We start from the raw sequence: 16512 nt of genomic DNA, 5'->3' as shown, positions 1-16512 counted from the left end.
GGCACCCCCTGTGACCATATTGACACGGTGGAGCGCTGTGCTCGATACACTGGTCTCTAACACTGGCCCTCTAGGCGGACTGGACTTATTTTTAGAACCGTAAGGGAACAGGGGATTGCTCAAAGTTCCTCAGTGAGTCATCCCAATTTGCTTGCGTTTGCGCCCCAACGGACGATTACAACCATAGGCACTCAAGTCATGATTGCAGAGACGATACCGAGGGGAGGATACCGTGCCAGTCATCCTGTCTGGGCAGTGCGGTACAGAATGACGGATAACCTCTTCTATCATTTGCAAAAGCAAAGTGAATGCGTGCTGTGCTAGCGTAGCAGGTGAGTATCGCCTCCTCTCTCGCTGTGGCATTCCAGGTACACACATTATGGTGCGGGAAAAATACAAAGCTGACGGGCTCATTGGTTGCCGTCTATGGCGTCTGCCGGGCAACTCATGGGAAAAACGGCGCAAAAGGATTGTAGCTGATTTTTTCCGGGGAATGGAGTGACGACGGAATTTACTCAGAACACCGCTGACACTAATGATTCAACCAGAATTCCAGGTTTGGGGGGAGACTGCGGGAACTTTGGATAGCTAATGGAGAGCTACCACATTGTTGCACGCTTCAGAATATCGATCGTTTAGGCCTCGGCATGCGGAGTACAGAAATCGATTTAAAGAGCCCTTTATATCGATATAAAGGGCGTTGTAGTGTGGACGGGTACAGCGTTAAATCGATTTAACGCTCTTTAAATCGATTTAAACGCGTAGTGTAGACCAGGCCTCAGTACAACTGCAACCACAGCCATTACTGACCCCTCCAAAACACACTTTCTCCTCACTGTTTGTTTTGGTGCCAGTGCCCTAAGAATCAACACGATCAGCATCCAATAAATCACACAGAGCAACAAAATATTTAAACCTGGCTGAATTCGTAAGAGGAAACTAATGAATCACTGCTAGAGGCATCGGCCCTGGGAGGAGATGGGAAGAACTGCTTAGCTATAGCCAAATTGGTTTCCTGCAAACAGCTCAAAAAGTGGTTATGCTGAATGAGAGGTTTTGTTTCTGTATCAGAAGCTCGTCATTTTCAACATGTCTCGTCACGGAGTTTGGAGGAATGCTGAGTGGGGGAGCGACAGCCAGGTCTGAAACATGATTTCGCTGCAAACAGCCTGCAGAGTAACCGTATTATGAGTCAAGGAGATATTTATCCCAACACAAATCAAAAAATTAAGGGCATGCAAATTTGCCATATGTTCTGTAACTTTGTTCCTGGCACAAAGAAAGGCCAAAGTTGAAGCTGACTTGTAATGAGAAGGAAGCAGCTGGCCCCTACAAATGGACCGGCTTCTCAGTTTACAAAGACGCTATTAAATTGCTAGCAGACCTCCTCAGCCATTTTTGGCAGGCCCCGTTCCAAACGGCAAAGGATGGTGGGTTACTCACAGGTGCTCCAAAGCCTCCAGGCCTGAGAACGCTTTCTTGGCCACTGACTTGATCTTGTTTCCAAACAGAGTTCTGCAGTTTCCAAACATCCAGTGCCAGATAAACAGAAAGAAAAGGCAAAAGAAAGAACACAATTAGCGTGACTGTATCTGATAAAGTGTCTAGTGTAAGGCACTGGAAATCTGAACTGCACAGAGATTAAGGGCTGAAGCGTGCGCATCTTCCCCTCCTGAAATGAAATACTTTTATCTGTATTACAATTTAATAGTGATGACAGTATGAAACAGAATGTGCCCTATCACATCAAGAGGTAGGTTTGCGATGGTACTTGGAAATTGGTTTGTTGAGTAACAGAAGGTCTCTTGTATTCTGCAATGGCTGGTTGTGGACAGAATTAAGTGCAGTGCCAATTTAACAAGGTATTGGACTATCGGTGCAACACTTTCCACTTCTGACCTTTAGCAGAAAAGGAATCATTTATTCACTGCTGTTTGTTGTGTAGGACAAGTTGAACTTCAGCACATACAGGAGCTGCAAGATCTTTAAAGGGGGCAGGTCTCTTTATGCATGTTTGTAATACAGGTAATGCCTAATACAACAGAGTCCTGAACAAAACATCACTTAGTGAACCCTGTCCCAAAGGACAATGAATATGTTTTCAAACTTCCATGAATGATCAGCATTCCTGTGGATCAGCATTCAGTGCTAATAAGCAGGAGATAATTGTCAGTGTTCTGCAAAGAACACAAATCATGATGCTCACAGCACCATCTGATATTTGCAAAGTACCAATTTTCTATAAATATTCACAATTGGCAATTATCAGTAGGATTTCAATAATTTCCAACCCACCATCAACCTCAGCCTAGACCAGTCCACACAAGTAATTCACTTCCTGGACACTACAGTGCAAATAAGCAATAGTCACATAACCACCACCCTATACCGGAAACTTACTGACCGCTACACTTACCTACGTGCCTCTAGCTTTCACCCAGACCACATACACGATCTACTGTCTACAGCCAAGCCCTAAAATACAACCGCATTTGTTCCAATCCCTCAGACAGAGACAACCACCTACAGGATCTCTATCAAGTGTTTTTAAAACTACAGTACTTACCTGGTGAAGTGAAGAAACAGACTGACAGAATCTTAAGGCTACCCAGTAGTCACCTACTACAGGACAGGCCCAACAAAGAAAGTAACAGAACGCCACCAGGCATCACCCAAAGCCCTCAACTAAAACCTCTCCCGTGCATCATCTAGGATCTACAACCTATCCTGAAGGATGATCCCTCATTCTCACAGACCTTGGGAGATAGGCCAGTCCTCACTTACAGACAGCTCTCCAACCCGAAGCAAATACTCACCAGCAAGTACACACCACACAACAAAAACACTAACCCAGGAACCAATCCCTACAACAAACCTAATTGCCAACTCTGTCTGCATATCTATTCAAGGGACACCATCACAGAACCTAACCACGTCAGCCACACCATTAGGGGCTCGTTCACCTGCAGATCTATCAATGTGATATCAATTCTTCCATCATGTGCCAGCAATGCCCCTCTGCCATGTACATTGGCCAAACCAGTCTCTATGCAAAAGAATAAATGGACACAAATCAGACATCAAGAACTGTAACATTCAAAAACCAGGAGGAGAGCACTTCGATCTCCCTGGACACTCAATAACAGACTTAAAAGTGGCAATTCTTCAACAAAAAAACTCCAAGAACAGACTTCAATGAGAAACTGCAGAACTGGAACTAATTTGCAAACTGGACACCATCAAATTAGGCCTGAATAAAGACTGGGAATGGATGGGTCACTACAAAAGGTAATTTTTCCTCTGCTGATACTCACACTTGTCAGCTGTTGAGAATAGGCCACTTCCACCTTAATTGAATTGGCCTCGTTAGCACTGACCCCCTACTTGGCAAAGCAACTCCCATCGTTTCATGTGCTGTAATATATACTGCTTAATCTATTTTTCACTCCATGCATCCGATGAAGTGGGTTTTAGCGCATGAAAGCTGATGCCCAAATAAATCTGTTAGTCACTAAGGTGCCCCAAGGACTCCTTGTTGTTTTTGCTGATACAGACTAACACGGCTACCCCTCTGAAATCAGTAGAAGGGTTCACCTAAAAAACTGAAGGCCTTTAATAAACATCAGTAAAGGTCAATATTTAGATGGTTTCTTCCAAGCTCTTGCTATGCAAGGTACATCTTTCAGATACACCTTTTATTACAGTTTGGTTCTCAACTGCATCCAATCCAGCTGATTATTGATTGGTCAGTTGAAAAGTCTATCAAACTCAGGTAATTTGCAGGAGTTGGCACCAGGAGTTCCAGAAAACAATCTTCAAAACATGTTTGGGTAGTTCTGAAGAAATCCCATCAAGTTGTGTAAATAGCACCCTGGAGACCCCAGACCATTTAGCAGATAACACTGTACAAAACTGATGGCACACTGAAAATCTGCAAAAATTAGAGCTCACTGCACTGGCTGGGTGATTAAGCAAGGAGACGGAATAAACTGCAGTGATGCAATTACTTGGAGTGAAATTTGCAGGTCTTGCAACAGCCTGGGTATAGAACCGTGCATGGCTTGAGGATACAGAATCCACCACTGTAATGGTAGGCAGGGAATGGCGCAGCCAACACTCCAACCCCTGGACTGGCGTGCAGGTCATGACCCTTTCTGTACCCATACACAGAGGTCTGTGGCCCCTGGAACCATGAATCATGGACACAGTAAATTTGAGTGGAAATCTGTTGGAGGACAGAGGCAAGCCCCCTGTTCCAGGGCCAGTGAGTGAGTTCTTGAGAGTACTGATTTGCTTTTGCTTGTTGGTTTGTTTTCTCTGTTCTCAGTTTGCAGAGGCTAGTAGGGGGCAGCGTGCTGTGAGAGATGCAGAGCTGCTGATCCCAGTGGAGTCTTCCCTAGTCAGCAGGGCTATGAAGGCAGCCAAGGGGCGAGCCAGCAGCACAGGAGCAGCAAACAGAGCTGAAAACAGGGACTTTGAATGGCAATTTGGGGGAGGGGGAGGAGCTACAACAGCTACAGAAGCAGCAGTGGTAGTGACCCAAGGAAGATGATTAGATGTGGAAGCTGAAGGATATACATTATTCTGGAGCAGGCACCTGAAAGGTGCTTCTTTGTATGAGGTGCTGCCTGATACATCTGATGGAAGAGAAGATCCAGGTTTGGAGATGCAGGTAGAAACTGTGGTTGAGTTTTGAAAGGGATCAGAGCCCCAGGAGGATCAAGGGTAACTCACAGAAGGCTGAAAGTGAGAACAGCAGAGATTAAAGATAATTAAAGATAATCTGGTCACGGCCCAACACATAACCGAGTACTTTGCCTAAATTTTTAACACGGGTAATGAGAAGCTTTAGGGTAGTGGCAGGTTGACTAATGGGAACAAGGATGTGGAAGTAGAAATGACCGCATCCCAGACAGAATTCAAATAGTTTAATAAAACCAAACTGGGGGCCCCAGATAATCTCCATCCAAGAATATTAAAGGAACTGGCACATGAAATTGCAAGCCCAAAAGCAAGTATTTTTAATGAATCTGTAAACTCTGAGGCCATATCCGATGACTGGAGAATTGCTAATATATTACCTATTTTGAAGAAAAGAAAAAAAATGATCCCATAAGCTACAGGCCCGTTCATTTTACCTCAGTTGCATGCAAGGTCTTGGAACAAATTTTGTAGAGAAAGTAGATAAGGAAATAGAGGTAAATGGTAATTGGGATAAAATACAACGTGGTTTTACAGAAGGTAGATTATGCCAGACCAATTTGATCTCCGCCTTTGAGAAGATAACTGATTTTCCCGATAAAAGGAACTGGCAGCAAGGCCTTGGATACAGTTCCACATGAGAAATTATTAATTAAATTGGAGAAGATGGGGATTAATAGGAGAGTGAAAAGATGGATAAAGAACTGGTTAAAGGGGAGACTACAACGAGTCATAATGAAAGGTGAACTGTCAGGCTGGAAGGAGGTTACTAGTGGAGTTCCTGAAGGATCAGTCTTGGGACCAATCTTATTTAACATTTTCATCACAGACCCTGGCACAAAAAGTGGGAGTGTGCTAATAAAATCTGCAGATGACACAAAGTTGGGTGGTGTTGCCAATACAAAGGAGGATTGGAATACCATACAAGATTTGGATGACCTTGAAAACTAGAGTAATAGAAATGGGATGAAATTTAATAGTTCAAAGTGTAAGGTCATGCACTTAGGAACGAACAACAAGAATTTTGGGTAAATAAATTGAGGACATTTCAGTTAGAAGTGACAGAGGAGAAAAAAGACCTGTGTTTGTTGTTTGATCACAGAATGACTATGAGCCACTAATGTGATGCGACCATGAAAAGGTTAATGCAATCCCAGGATGCCTCAGGGGAGGTGTTTCCAATAGGGATAGGAAAGTATTACTACCATTATACAAGGCACTGGTGAGACCTCATCAGGAATACTGTGTCAGTTCTGGTCTCCCTTGCTTAAGAGAAATTAATTCAAACTGGAACAGGTGCAGAGAAGGGCTACCAGAATGATCAGTGGAATGGAGAACCTACTTTTACAAGAGGAGACTTAAGGGGCCTGGCTTGTTTAGCCTAATCAAATGAAAGCTGAGGGGAGATATGATTGCTCTCTATACTTCAGAGGGATAAATAGCAGGGAGGGAGAGGAGTTATTTAAGTTAAGGGCCAAAGCTGGCATAAGAACAAACGGATATTAACTGGCCATCAACTAGTTTAGGCTCGAAATTAGAGGAAGTTTCTAACCATCAGAGGAATGAAGTTATGGAACAGCCTTCCAAGGGGAGCAGTGGGGACAAAAAATCTAACTGGCTTCAAAACTGAGTTTGATAAGTTTATGGAGGGGATGGTATGATGAGATTGCCTTCAATGGCATGTAGCCAACTTGATTTATGACTGCTATCTTCAGCGACCAGTGACAGAACACTCGATGGGGATTCCCTGGTGTTTGGCTGTTGGGTCTTGCCAACATGCTCAGGGTTTAACTGATCATCATATTTGGGGTCAGGAAGGAATTTCTCCCTGGGTCAGATTGACACAGACCGGGGGAGGGGAGGAGGGGTTTGCCTTTTCAGGGGCACGGATCACTTGCTGGTTTGAACTAGAGTAAACGGTGGAGTCTCTTTGTAACCTGAAGTCTTTAAATCATGATTTGAAGCCTTCAGTAGCTCAGCCAGAGGTTAGGGGTCTTTAAAGGAGTTGGTGGGTGAGGTTCTGTGGTCTAAGATGTGCAGAAGGTCAGACTGAATGATCAGAATGGTTCTTTCAGGCCTTAAAGTCTATGACTATCATCCTTACAGAGCAAATGCAGCTAATTATAGTTTACAACAATGATTTAAAAAGGAAAAACTGCACACAACTAGCCAAAACTATATTACCCTCCAAACCACACACCTCCTCAGCTCACTAGCTCACGCTTTCCCCGTTCCAGGGCCCCAACAATGGGTAATCTTGTCTCCTCCCGTGTGAGATATCCCACAATTCTTTTCTACTACAGGCATGCCAGCAAGAGTTGGCTATTGCCATCCAGTTTTCATGGTAAATTTCTGTGTCACACGTTCAATGGAAAACCAATTACTGTTCTTAGTCTTTCTCTGTACAACACGTACAACCAAACCTTAAGTTTCTGGCAAAGTTATTTCCCATCTTCCACAGGGAAACAAACACACACACACACACACACACACACACACCCTTTATAGTCAAAATTGGTTTGGCATAAAACCATAGTTGCATCTTCAGAGAGTTTGAGGCCATTCCCTAGATTGTCTTTTTTTTTTTTTTAATTAGAAGAATAAAAGCTGCCATAAGCTGTCCCTAGTGGCTGATAAAAGGCATACTCATTTGCAAGCCACTTTGCAGAAGTTCCTATTTGGTGAAAATATTTTGTAATCTTTATTGAGCTCCTTGGATTAGGAACAATCCATCAGAATTTAGATGTTAGTGTTCAAAATAAGGTTGACCCCTTAGTTAGGTCATTTTGGAGAATCCTGCTCACCATTTACAGTGAATCTTGGTCCTTAAAAATCAGAAGTGGAGATTTTTACCTACCTTTACATATATAGTGTATATGTGTGTGTGTGCTGCTTAAATGAAACTATTGCATGTGCATCTAACTGGATGCAACTATTCTGCATAGCCATGTACATGAGAAATACACAGAAAAAGTTGTAATAAGAAGCTGATGTACACTCCTGCAAACTCTCATTCAAATACGTATTCCTATTTCCTTACAGACCCTAGATAACCACTTTTCTGATTATGAAATGATTATAAACCCAATGACCCTCTTCAAAGGGGTCTGGTATTTTCGAATGGGAGCACTGTGGCATGCAGCCCTGCAATCAGCCAGCTTGATGCGAGTGAAGAAATGCTCTCCCACTGTCAAGCGAGTTGGCAACAGTACCTCCACACTGCAATTAAAGTAGTATAACGACACCCTGCACAAGCAGTTCATTAGAAAGTGGCATTTTCCAACTTTGCCAGCTTTGCATCTGCACAAAGGTCTTTAAGTGAGTGAGCCATCAAAAAACGGTTAAATTTAGCAGCTTGAATAATTAGGGAACGGGTGGCTCCCCAGCGACTCCACTGATGCTTTTGATGCTTCAGTGGTTCTCGGCTCCATTTTCTGAGGCAATGTTTTCATTTAGCCCTGCCTTCTCCATTCTGGGGAGCTTCATCTATAATTCAGGGAAGGCGACAGTGACTTGCCTCCCTCCCTCCCAATTTAACACCTTCATTATGCTGAACAACACACTCATGGCTAAAACCTTTCAGAGACTAATCCATGCCAGATCAAAGGGGAGCAGCTTTTAAGCCAATCTCCACAGAGCTGTGATTATTAATTCATTGGAAGGTTTCCTCTGAAGTGCCATTTATTTTTTGTATGCTAACGCGTTTAAAGCCCATTGATGGGTTAAAGGAGGGTGAGGGGCAGAGGGGCTATACCAGACAGTTCAACACTTACCACGCAGACTTGTATTTTTTTTTTTTTAAAAAAAAAAAGGTTGGGAGTAGGAATGACACTTAATTGAAGCACGAGACAAACTTCAAACTCCCGACTTGAGTGATGATGAACGAAATTTGGCCCTTTTGAGTTGAAAGGTCCCAAATGTGACCAAGTGCCTCCAGAAAGGTTATCTGCACATTATGAGCATGGTTTCCTTTACATTTTACACTACATTTTAAAGCAAAATGGATAATCTAAGCAGAGACCCAATAACCTGTCCATTCCTTCACCCACATGTAACCCCCACTCCAGCAACATTCACATGACTTCTCTGCCACAGTCCCTCGGCTGTGATTCCCTCCACACCCCTCCCTTCTTCCACTCTGATTCCTTTGGCTCCTTTTCAGGCCTTAACCTTTCTTATCCCCTAACCCTGACACCCGCATCCCGAGCAGCTGCTGCTCTACTCCAGCTCCTGTGCCAATGCCTCTGAAGGAAGCCCACCGACCATGAAGACTTCCTCCGCTACAGGGCTCTTCTCTATTCCTACTTTTCTATCTTCCCTACCAAGCGTGCAGCCTTCCCACTCATCTGCTCCCTTGCCCACAATCCCATCCGCTAAAATACGCCCTTTGACTCCCTCCTTGAACTTTCCCACTGCCCCCACGTGACTCCCACCACATATAGGACATCACCAGCTTCTTCCGATAAAAGGCAACTGTCAACAAGGCCAGCCAAGAAGTTCCCTCACCCACCACTGGCACCTCCCCCCCCTGCTTTCTCCAGGGACTGAATTTCCTGCCTGCCCACCTCATCTCCAACCAGGATTCACCCACCTCCTTATCTCCCGCATTCCCTGTTCTCAACCTCTCCCTCACCATCTGGTTCATTCTACACTCTGGTCTTTCCCCATCCTCGCCCACCTGCATCTCCAACAACCTCGGCTCCCCTTCTCCTTTAAATTGATCAAATTCCTTCTACAACTACGATGGCAAGTCCCTCTTCTCCAACCCCAACTTAGGTCCCAACCACTCCACTGAAGCCTCTCTCCGAAACAGCTCTGATAGAGTGATAATGCACCACCTGCTGAGATTCATACCAGCCACCTACCATCATACAGTGCACCCCTGGCATGTCAGCATCAGAGACAGTGATGAAGGCGGTGAAAACTCAAACTGAGGCAAGAAATAACAATTAAAAGAGACTCCCAATTAGTCACAAACTATCAGGAACTTGCCCGACGGGACTGATTATAGACAGCTGATTTCAAATATCCTTCTCCATGCAATCCCTCCAGAAGAAGAAAGGAACAATCTAACAAGCAATTCAGAAATCAACAGTGGGCTGAATACCTGCAAAGCTCGAGCCATCTACAAATATCTGCAATAGATATTTTCTTGCACATTCCTCTCAAACAGAATCAGTTTTCTTTTTATCCCTTTGACAGTTCTGGCCCAATACAGATGCATATCATTACCACGCACATGAGCTCTAAAAGTAATCACAAGATCACTCGTAAATAAAACTGCACAAAGACTGCATCACTAATGAAACTGGTGGGTCATGTACTGCGGGGGCGGGGGGGAACAGCAGCAAAATCTTTAACAGATGTTTGTCCAATTTACTTAGACTCTGAAGTGTAAGATGTATTAAGCCTAACCCTGAGATTTTCTCTCGTTTATTGTTGCCTTTTGATTAGAGGCTGAGCATCACTCAGTGATTTTGTGAAAGGAAGCTTTTTCCCTTGAGTTTTGTGGACACAGTGCAACTGAAGTGTGCTAAATCTGGCAGAGAACAAATCCATGAGCTTGTTTCTACCACCATTAAATGAGTGAACATTCAACTGTTCTAACAGCATGGGGTTCTATGCAACAAAAACATATACTCCTAGGAATAGCGTTTACTCCCATTTAGTGAATCTAGGCACTGTCATGTCTCACTCTTTCTTCAGATTTTTCCCTGTTCCCAAAGTCTGTATAAAAAACCCTCCCCATCCTCCCTCACCCCCTTCACATAAGGAGCTCAACAGAACTTCTAAAGCTGGGCTACTCACAGCTTGCTTAGGTTTTCAAGGCCTGTAAAAGCCCCATTGGTGTCTTCTATTGTGCCTGAAATCTCGTTATGGTCCAGGTCCCTGGGGAGAAGACAAAAGAAAGCTCACAATCAATTTCTCAGTCCTGGGCTTGCCATTAAACAACTAAAGGAAAAAGTTTGGGAACAGCTTACAAAGAGCTTCCCATTCTGTCCTTGCTGTACATCTCTGTGCTCAGTAAGCCTGGCACTAACGCGAAGCAGACTTTGTCTGAGCAGAGCCAACTACTTTTATATGACTTTTCTTGCACTAAAGAAAGTAATGATGCTTTCCAATCTGATCCCCTTTGCCACTTTAAAGGTGACCTGCAGTGGATTTTTAAAATCTGGGTTTATGCTCTTTTCTAATTCTTTGTGCTATATGAAGAAGTCCTGGAGGGGAAAAGTTCCCCTCAAACAAAGAGAAGCTTGTTTCGCCTTTTAAAACAACAAAAACAGGGATCATAAGACTTGTCACATGCAAGGTGTAGCTGTATTGTTTTAAACAGTGGCTAATACCAAATCCTTTGGAGGAAGGTGTAAGAATGCACAGTACACAGATGTGGGATAATCTGTGCTCCAAGTTAGGTCTCATCTCATCCTGATGTCTAATAGTCAGCAATACGAGCTTAAGCCATGAAACAGGAGGCTTAACAGACTTTCCAGAACTTTGTTATAATTAGTGTGGTAACTCTGGATTTTCTTGTCATTCACATAAATGTTCAGTCCCTTTTTGAATCCTGTTAAATTTTTGGCCTCAACGACTTCCTGTGGCAATGAAGACTTCCACAGTCTAAGGTCTTGTCTATACAGAGAAATTTAGCAGCATAACTATACTGGCATAATTATATGGTTGTAACTCCCCATGTCATTCTCATTCTTGAATAAAGAGGGCCTTTTTCCAGTTTAATTTTCAAAATGCTCATTAGTTACTGGAGTTGCATGGATCTTAATAAAAACAAGCAAACCAGAAACCATCAAAGATTTTTAAAGACTCTCCAGGCAAGAAAGTGCCTTTCAGCAGACAGAACTTTAGAATTTCTAATATTCATTTTAAAAATAAAATGAAAACAAAACACACTTTTTAAGCCTTTTAACAGGGAAGGCAAAAACCCTACAAAACAATCTCCCCTCCTCACCCCCCGAGTATGACCNGGTGAAACTTCCACCTTGCGGCCGCACCTCAGCCCTGCGGCAGTTCCCGCCCCTGCCTTCACCCTGAGGCGCCCCCCCCGGGCCGTCCCCCACAAATCCATTATTTTCTTTGCACCTTAAAAGATTATTAGAACAGCAAGCATTTCAATGGGGTTTCTCTTTCTTTTAATTTGTGCATTACACATTAAAACATGATATGAGAACAGACAAATACCATGAAGTGCACATTGCTCGGTACCAAGACTTCTTCAGCCAGGCCAGGACTGATTTTTTGCCACAGGTACCCAAATTAATTGCAGTCTTGTTGCTAGCAATGATTTCTTGGGCTTTTCAACATGAACGAAGGCTGTGAAAAGAAATGGCTCATGGACACAATGCCCATTTCTCAGCAGGCGTCATTATCAGACCCGAGTCCCATGTCTCGGCATGACACAAGCCCAGGCAGCATTATAGTGGCTGTCAGTATGATCTGTGGATAGACCCATGCCAAGCGGATGGCAGAATAACAATGCAGTAGGGCGTGGGCGCAAACAATGCTCCAGTGGCAGTCGGGGAGAGAAAAGTGAGAACAGAGAAGAGATGCAGGGCCTGGGAGACTCACCATAGTGCATTGCAGGATGTTGGGAGGACAGGGTTCCATAAATTGGATTGTAAACGTTTCAAGTCTTAGGGGTCACGTGTTTTAATTTCTGCCAGTTTCACACTGTATATCAACTAATCTGCCTGCCTGCAACTTAGGTTCTCTTTTCTGGGACACATGAATAAACCCTCTATTCCTGGTGATTTGTCCTGAGGCCAATTCCACCCCCATCCAGCCCTGCCACAGTACTTTGGACCACTAGCCTTCTGGCCTCTTCACAGTATGAGAGGAGACAGGAGGGAGGTGTTGAGAATGTTTGAGATCTCTGGCACATACTTTTATTGAGTGAGTGTCATAGGGTGTTTTTTTAAAAAGTGAAAAGAAAATAGCCTGGCTTGTCACTAGGCTTGTTCTCCTAAAGGAAGCTGAAAGGCTTAGTGTTGTGGGTGGGGGGGAGAGGGAAATGTGGTGGGTTTTTTTCAAATGGACAAAAAAATAGAGAGCGTGGGTATTCTGGCCTGGCTCTCTTTGTATTCAACTCCTCTTCTCTCCCAGCCCCTGTTGCCAATTTCCTATTGTTTCTGGCTGGCTGAGCCTGAATGCTTGCTGCCTTGTTAATCATTATGCTGTGAGGTCCCCAGGCCTGACCTCTGTTTGAATAGCTCCACATTTCAGCAGTTTCACACCCACCAAAGGCTCGTCAACAATAGGCCATAATTAAAGCATGCTCGGGTCTTTTTCACCAGGTGCAGGACCCAACAGCCTTCCTCTTTATTCAATCAGAGCTCACTCTCCCCTTGCACTGGACACAAAAGAGGCTCCGCATTTGCTGCAAAGGGCACAGATCTACCCATTCCCGCTCCCCTGTTTGTTCTTTGGGAAGCCTTTAGTCCCTGCACTGACAGCTGCCTGGGAGAAGGCCTTCTCTGAATGCCAGTGGTTGAAAGGCTTTGGCTTTAAAAAACAAGAAAAAAAAAAGGAATCACTTTTCAGTCACTTCCTCCCGTGTGAAACTCAATAAAAGAATAAATAAGATGTGTCCAGTACAGTAAGCAGGGAAGGGAAAGCTCTTCTGTTCTGACTTCCTTTTCATTAATTGAAGCATAATGAGGCTCAGTGAAGGGGAATAAAAGAACCACGCTGTATTTCTTTTTAAAAACCAGAATAAAAATCCAATGAACACAACTCGCCTTGAAGGCTGAGCTGTTATACCTGTCCCAGGGATTTCATGGCAGCTGAGATGAAAGAACTGTGCAAGCCAAATCCTCGGCTGGTGCAAATGGAAGGATCTGCCCTGAAGACACTGGAACAAGCTGTCCAGGGAAGTGGTGGGTTCTTCCTCTCAAGACTAGCTGCCTTTCCAGTCCTACACAAGTTACTGGACAGCGGCGACATTCCATGGCTCGTATCACGTGGGAGATCAAACTAGAGGGTCTAATGGTCCCTACTGGCCTTAAAATCCAGGAAACTAGGATGGGGAATCCATTTACACCAACTTGAGGATCAGGGCCAGACTGCTCTTTTCCAATGCCACATTGTTCAATGCCGTATACTTTGCTCTGCCCTTGTCTGCTCAACTTGCAGGAATACTCCCTGAAACATACGTCACCAGCAAAACAGGCCAGAACAATGACCTGAAGGATCATTTCCCATGCTATGCCAGGGCACTTTGAAGCTCTCACTTTATAACATGGCAGTTGATTTTTTTTTCCACTTGTGTTACAAATAAGGAGTCAAATCAACACAAAGTTTCACCACCAAAAAGGGGCCCCCTTTTCCCCACAACATCGGGCCTGAGTCTGCTCCCACGGAAGTCAAAGGGAAGATTCCCAGTGACTTTAATGGGACTGGGACTCATAAGAAATGCAGGCGGCCACCATCAAATTGGCTAATCAGCCAATTCTTCTCCATCTCATGCTGACTAGTAAGCATGTCACTTGCAGCATCCATTGTCTTGTCAGTCTTATTGTCTGTGCCCAAGGCTGAGTGCAGCTTTGTGTACAATTCTCCTCCATGTCAGCAAGTCGTCATCTCTCTAGCCCTGACTCAATCTCATTGGTTTTGCCAGCCAGTCAGGCTTTCGGTATTATTTTAGGATAGATTTTTATATTACATGTATTGCTTAATAAGAGGGGGAAAGAAAAGCATGTAAAAACACTTGGGTGATAGAAAGATTCTTCTTCATGTGTACTGGATTTAAAGTGGAACCTAAACTGGTTTCTTAAGATTCAGTCCTTTCATGAGGTGCTTCAACTAACACTGAACCAGATGCACACCCCCATCGAACTCAAAGGACAGTATACAAAATGCTGCCGTTAGAGCTCTGCCAGGCCTAAATCTGAAAAGGGAACAACAAAAACATTTAATGAATCTAAAATAGGCCACTCATGAAAAATTTTGCCCCCTGACCAGCAAAGAAATTTATCTTATCCAAGTGCAGAGCTATCAACTAATTCTGAAAACTAATAATTTTACTCTGCACTTTTAAAGCTCCTATCAGGCTAGGATCTGATACAAACATTCAGTAGTCCAGGCACTGACGATAAAGGATACATAGGGATCCCTTCCTTCCTCAACACTGAAATACGGCCACTTCTGGGGTGAAACAAAACAGCTGTTTAACAGCGCATAGGAACACTTAGGAGAATTTAAAACTGTAACATAAGGAAGAATGCTGCATCCAAATGAAAGTGCAGTGTGTGTGTGTGTGTGTGTGTGTGTGTGTGTGTGTGTGTGTGTGTGTGTGTGTGTGTGTGTGTGTGTGTGTGTGTGTGTGTGTGGTAACTTACAGAACACGCAGGTTTTTGAGTCCTTTGAAAGCTCCCTCTGAAATATGGCTGATGGAATTGTGGCTCAGTCGCAGTATATGCAGTCCTCCCAGGTCTGCCAAGCTCCCCTCATCCAGTCTGGTTAGGTTGTTATAGGACAATATTCTAAAGAGAAAACCAAAGAGAAATCCAATCACTCTACCCGGCATTGCCTGAGACACTCTGCAATATCCATGTTGTCTCTAGACACATCTTTGCCTCATCTGCAGCTCCTATAAAAACACAGTTACCGCAGGGAGGCAGAACAGGTTAGTTAGGTGAAAACTAGAGGAGCAGTTTGCAAATATCACCAAGGGGAGAGGAGATGACCTGGAGCATAACAATGAAGGGCAGATGAGGTAGTGCTAAGTGTAAGTCAATCTCTGGTTATGATTCTATGACACATAGCCATCAGCATCAACCCCAGTTGGGCCCAATCTCTCCTCGCAGCTGGACTCAAAGAGGTGAGAGTAGAGACGATCACCCTTCCTTCCTCACTTTGAGGCTGCAAGATGCTGGTACCTTCGGAAAGGAAGATTCTGAAATCGATGCAGATTCTTTGCATGGCCCTGGCTAGGTGGCGGGTGTCAAAAGTGCAGGCCAAAGCAATTGTACCACATAGCAACTCAATGCGTAGCAATGCACATTTTAATATTTCCCCTTTGTGCGAAGTAAAGGTCACCCATCACAGCCCTTCTCCAGTCCCTCTGCCCTTTATTCCAGAGTGCAAAGCATGCTGGAGATCCTCTAGACCAATAGTAGTGACCAACACTGGAGGGCTTTCATCCATCCTTTTCCCATCACATGTGCTCTGTCTGGCTTTTCTTTAATACTGCTCCCATGCCATTTTGTAGCTGGTACTAAGAAAAGCTAACAGGCAGGTAGTGCAACAGAGTCAAGGAGGCTCCTTGGGCCAGCCAACTGGAGGAAAAGTGGGGGAATGCTGCTAGCAATCAGCAACATCTCCAGCAACGAATAGCCCCATCCTTACAGGAAAATGCTACAGCATAGCCACAAACACCACAGCACTGCTACTGCAAAGGGGCTGTGACAACTGGCCAATCAAGTACTGTCCTGGTGAGGGAATTCCCTGGTGGTATAGCACAGGCAAAGCCATCACTTAGTAGCCCAGGGAGCAGAGTGCATGGCTGGTTTTAGTCAGATTTCCCCTGGGCTCGGTCTACTTGCTGGAGTGGCTGGGACTGCTGGCAGTTGGGTACAAATCAGAGTAGCCTCTGGGGTGCTTTAAGTTGCCCTGGTGATTAAATAAGGCCCAGCATTGGGGTGGGGGTGCACAAGTGGTGTACGTTTCCTCCTCGCAAAGGTCTGGCACCAACCCAAGCTGAGCAGCACCAGAAAGTTGGCCCACAGGGTGGGTGACTCAGGAGTTCAAGACCCAATGGAAGTTACTGGAACTTGTGATCCTAAGTCACTTTGGCATCTT

General features: G+C 44.4%; 1 protein-coding gene across 1 annotated transcript in view; it reads right to left on the bottom strand.

Annotated features, from left to right (window-relative positions):
* Nucleotides 1-16512, bottom strand: part of LRIG1 (leucine rich repeats and immunoglobulin like domains 1) — a 137101-nt gene that overhangs the window by 13557 nt on the left and 107032 nt on the right. The window contains exons 8-10 of the mRNA XM_032775758.2: nt 15051-15194; nt 10510-10590; nt 1444-1515 (exon numbers count right to left, since the gene is read on the bottom strand). Coding sequence (XP_032631649.1) covers nt 1444-1515; nt 10510-10590; nt 15051-15194 — 297 coding nt within the window. The remainder of the gene's footprint in view (nt 1-1443; nt 1516-10509; nt 10591-15050; nt 15195-16512) is intronic.

The sequence above is a fragment of the Chelonoidis abingdonii genome, chromosome 17 (genome assembly GCF_003597395.2).
Source record: "Chelonoidis abingdonii isolate Lonesome George chromosome 17, CheloAbing_2.0, whole genome shotgun sequence".
Lineage (NCBI taxonomy): Eukaryota > Metazoa > Chordata > Testudines > Testudinidae > Chelonoidis > Chelonoidis abingdonii.
This window is presented reverse-complemented; position numbering and strand designations above follow the sequence as displayed.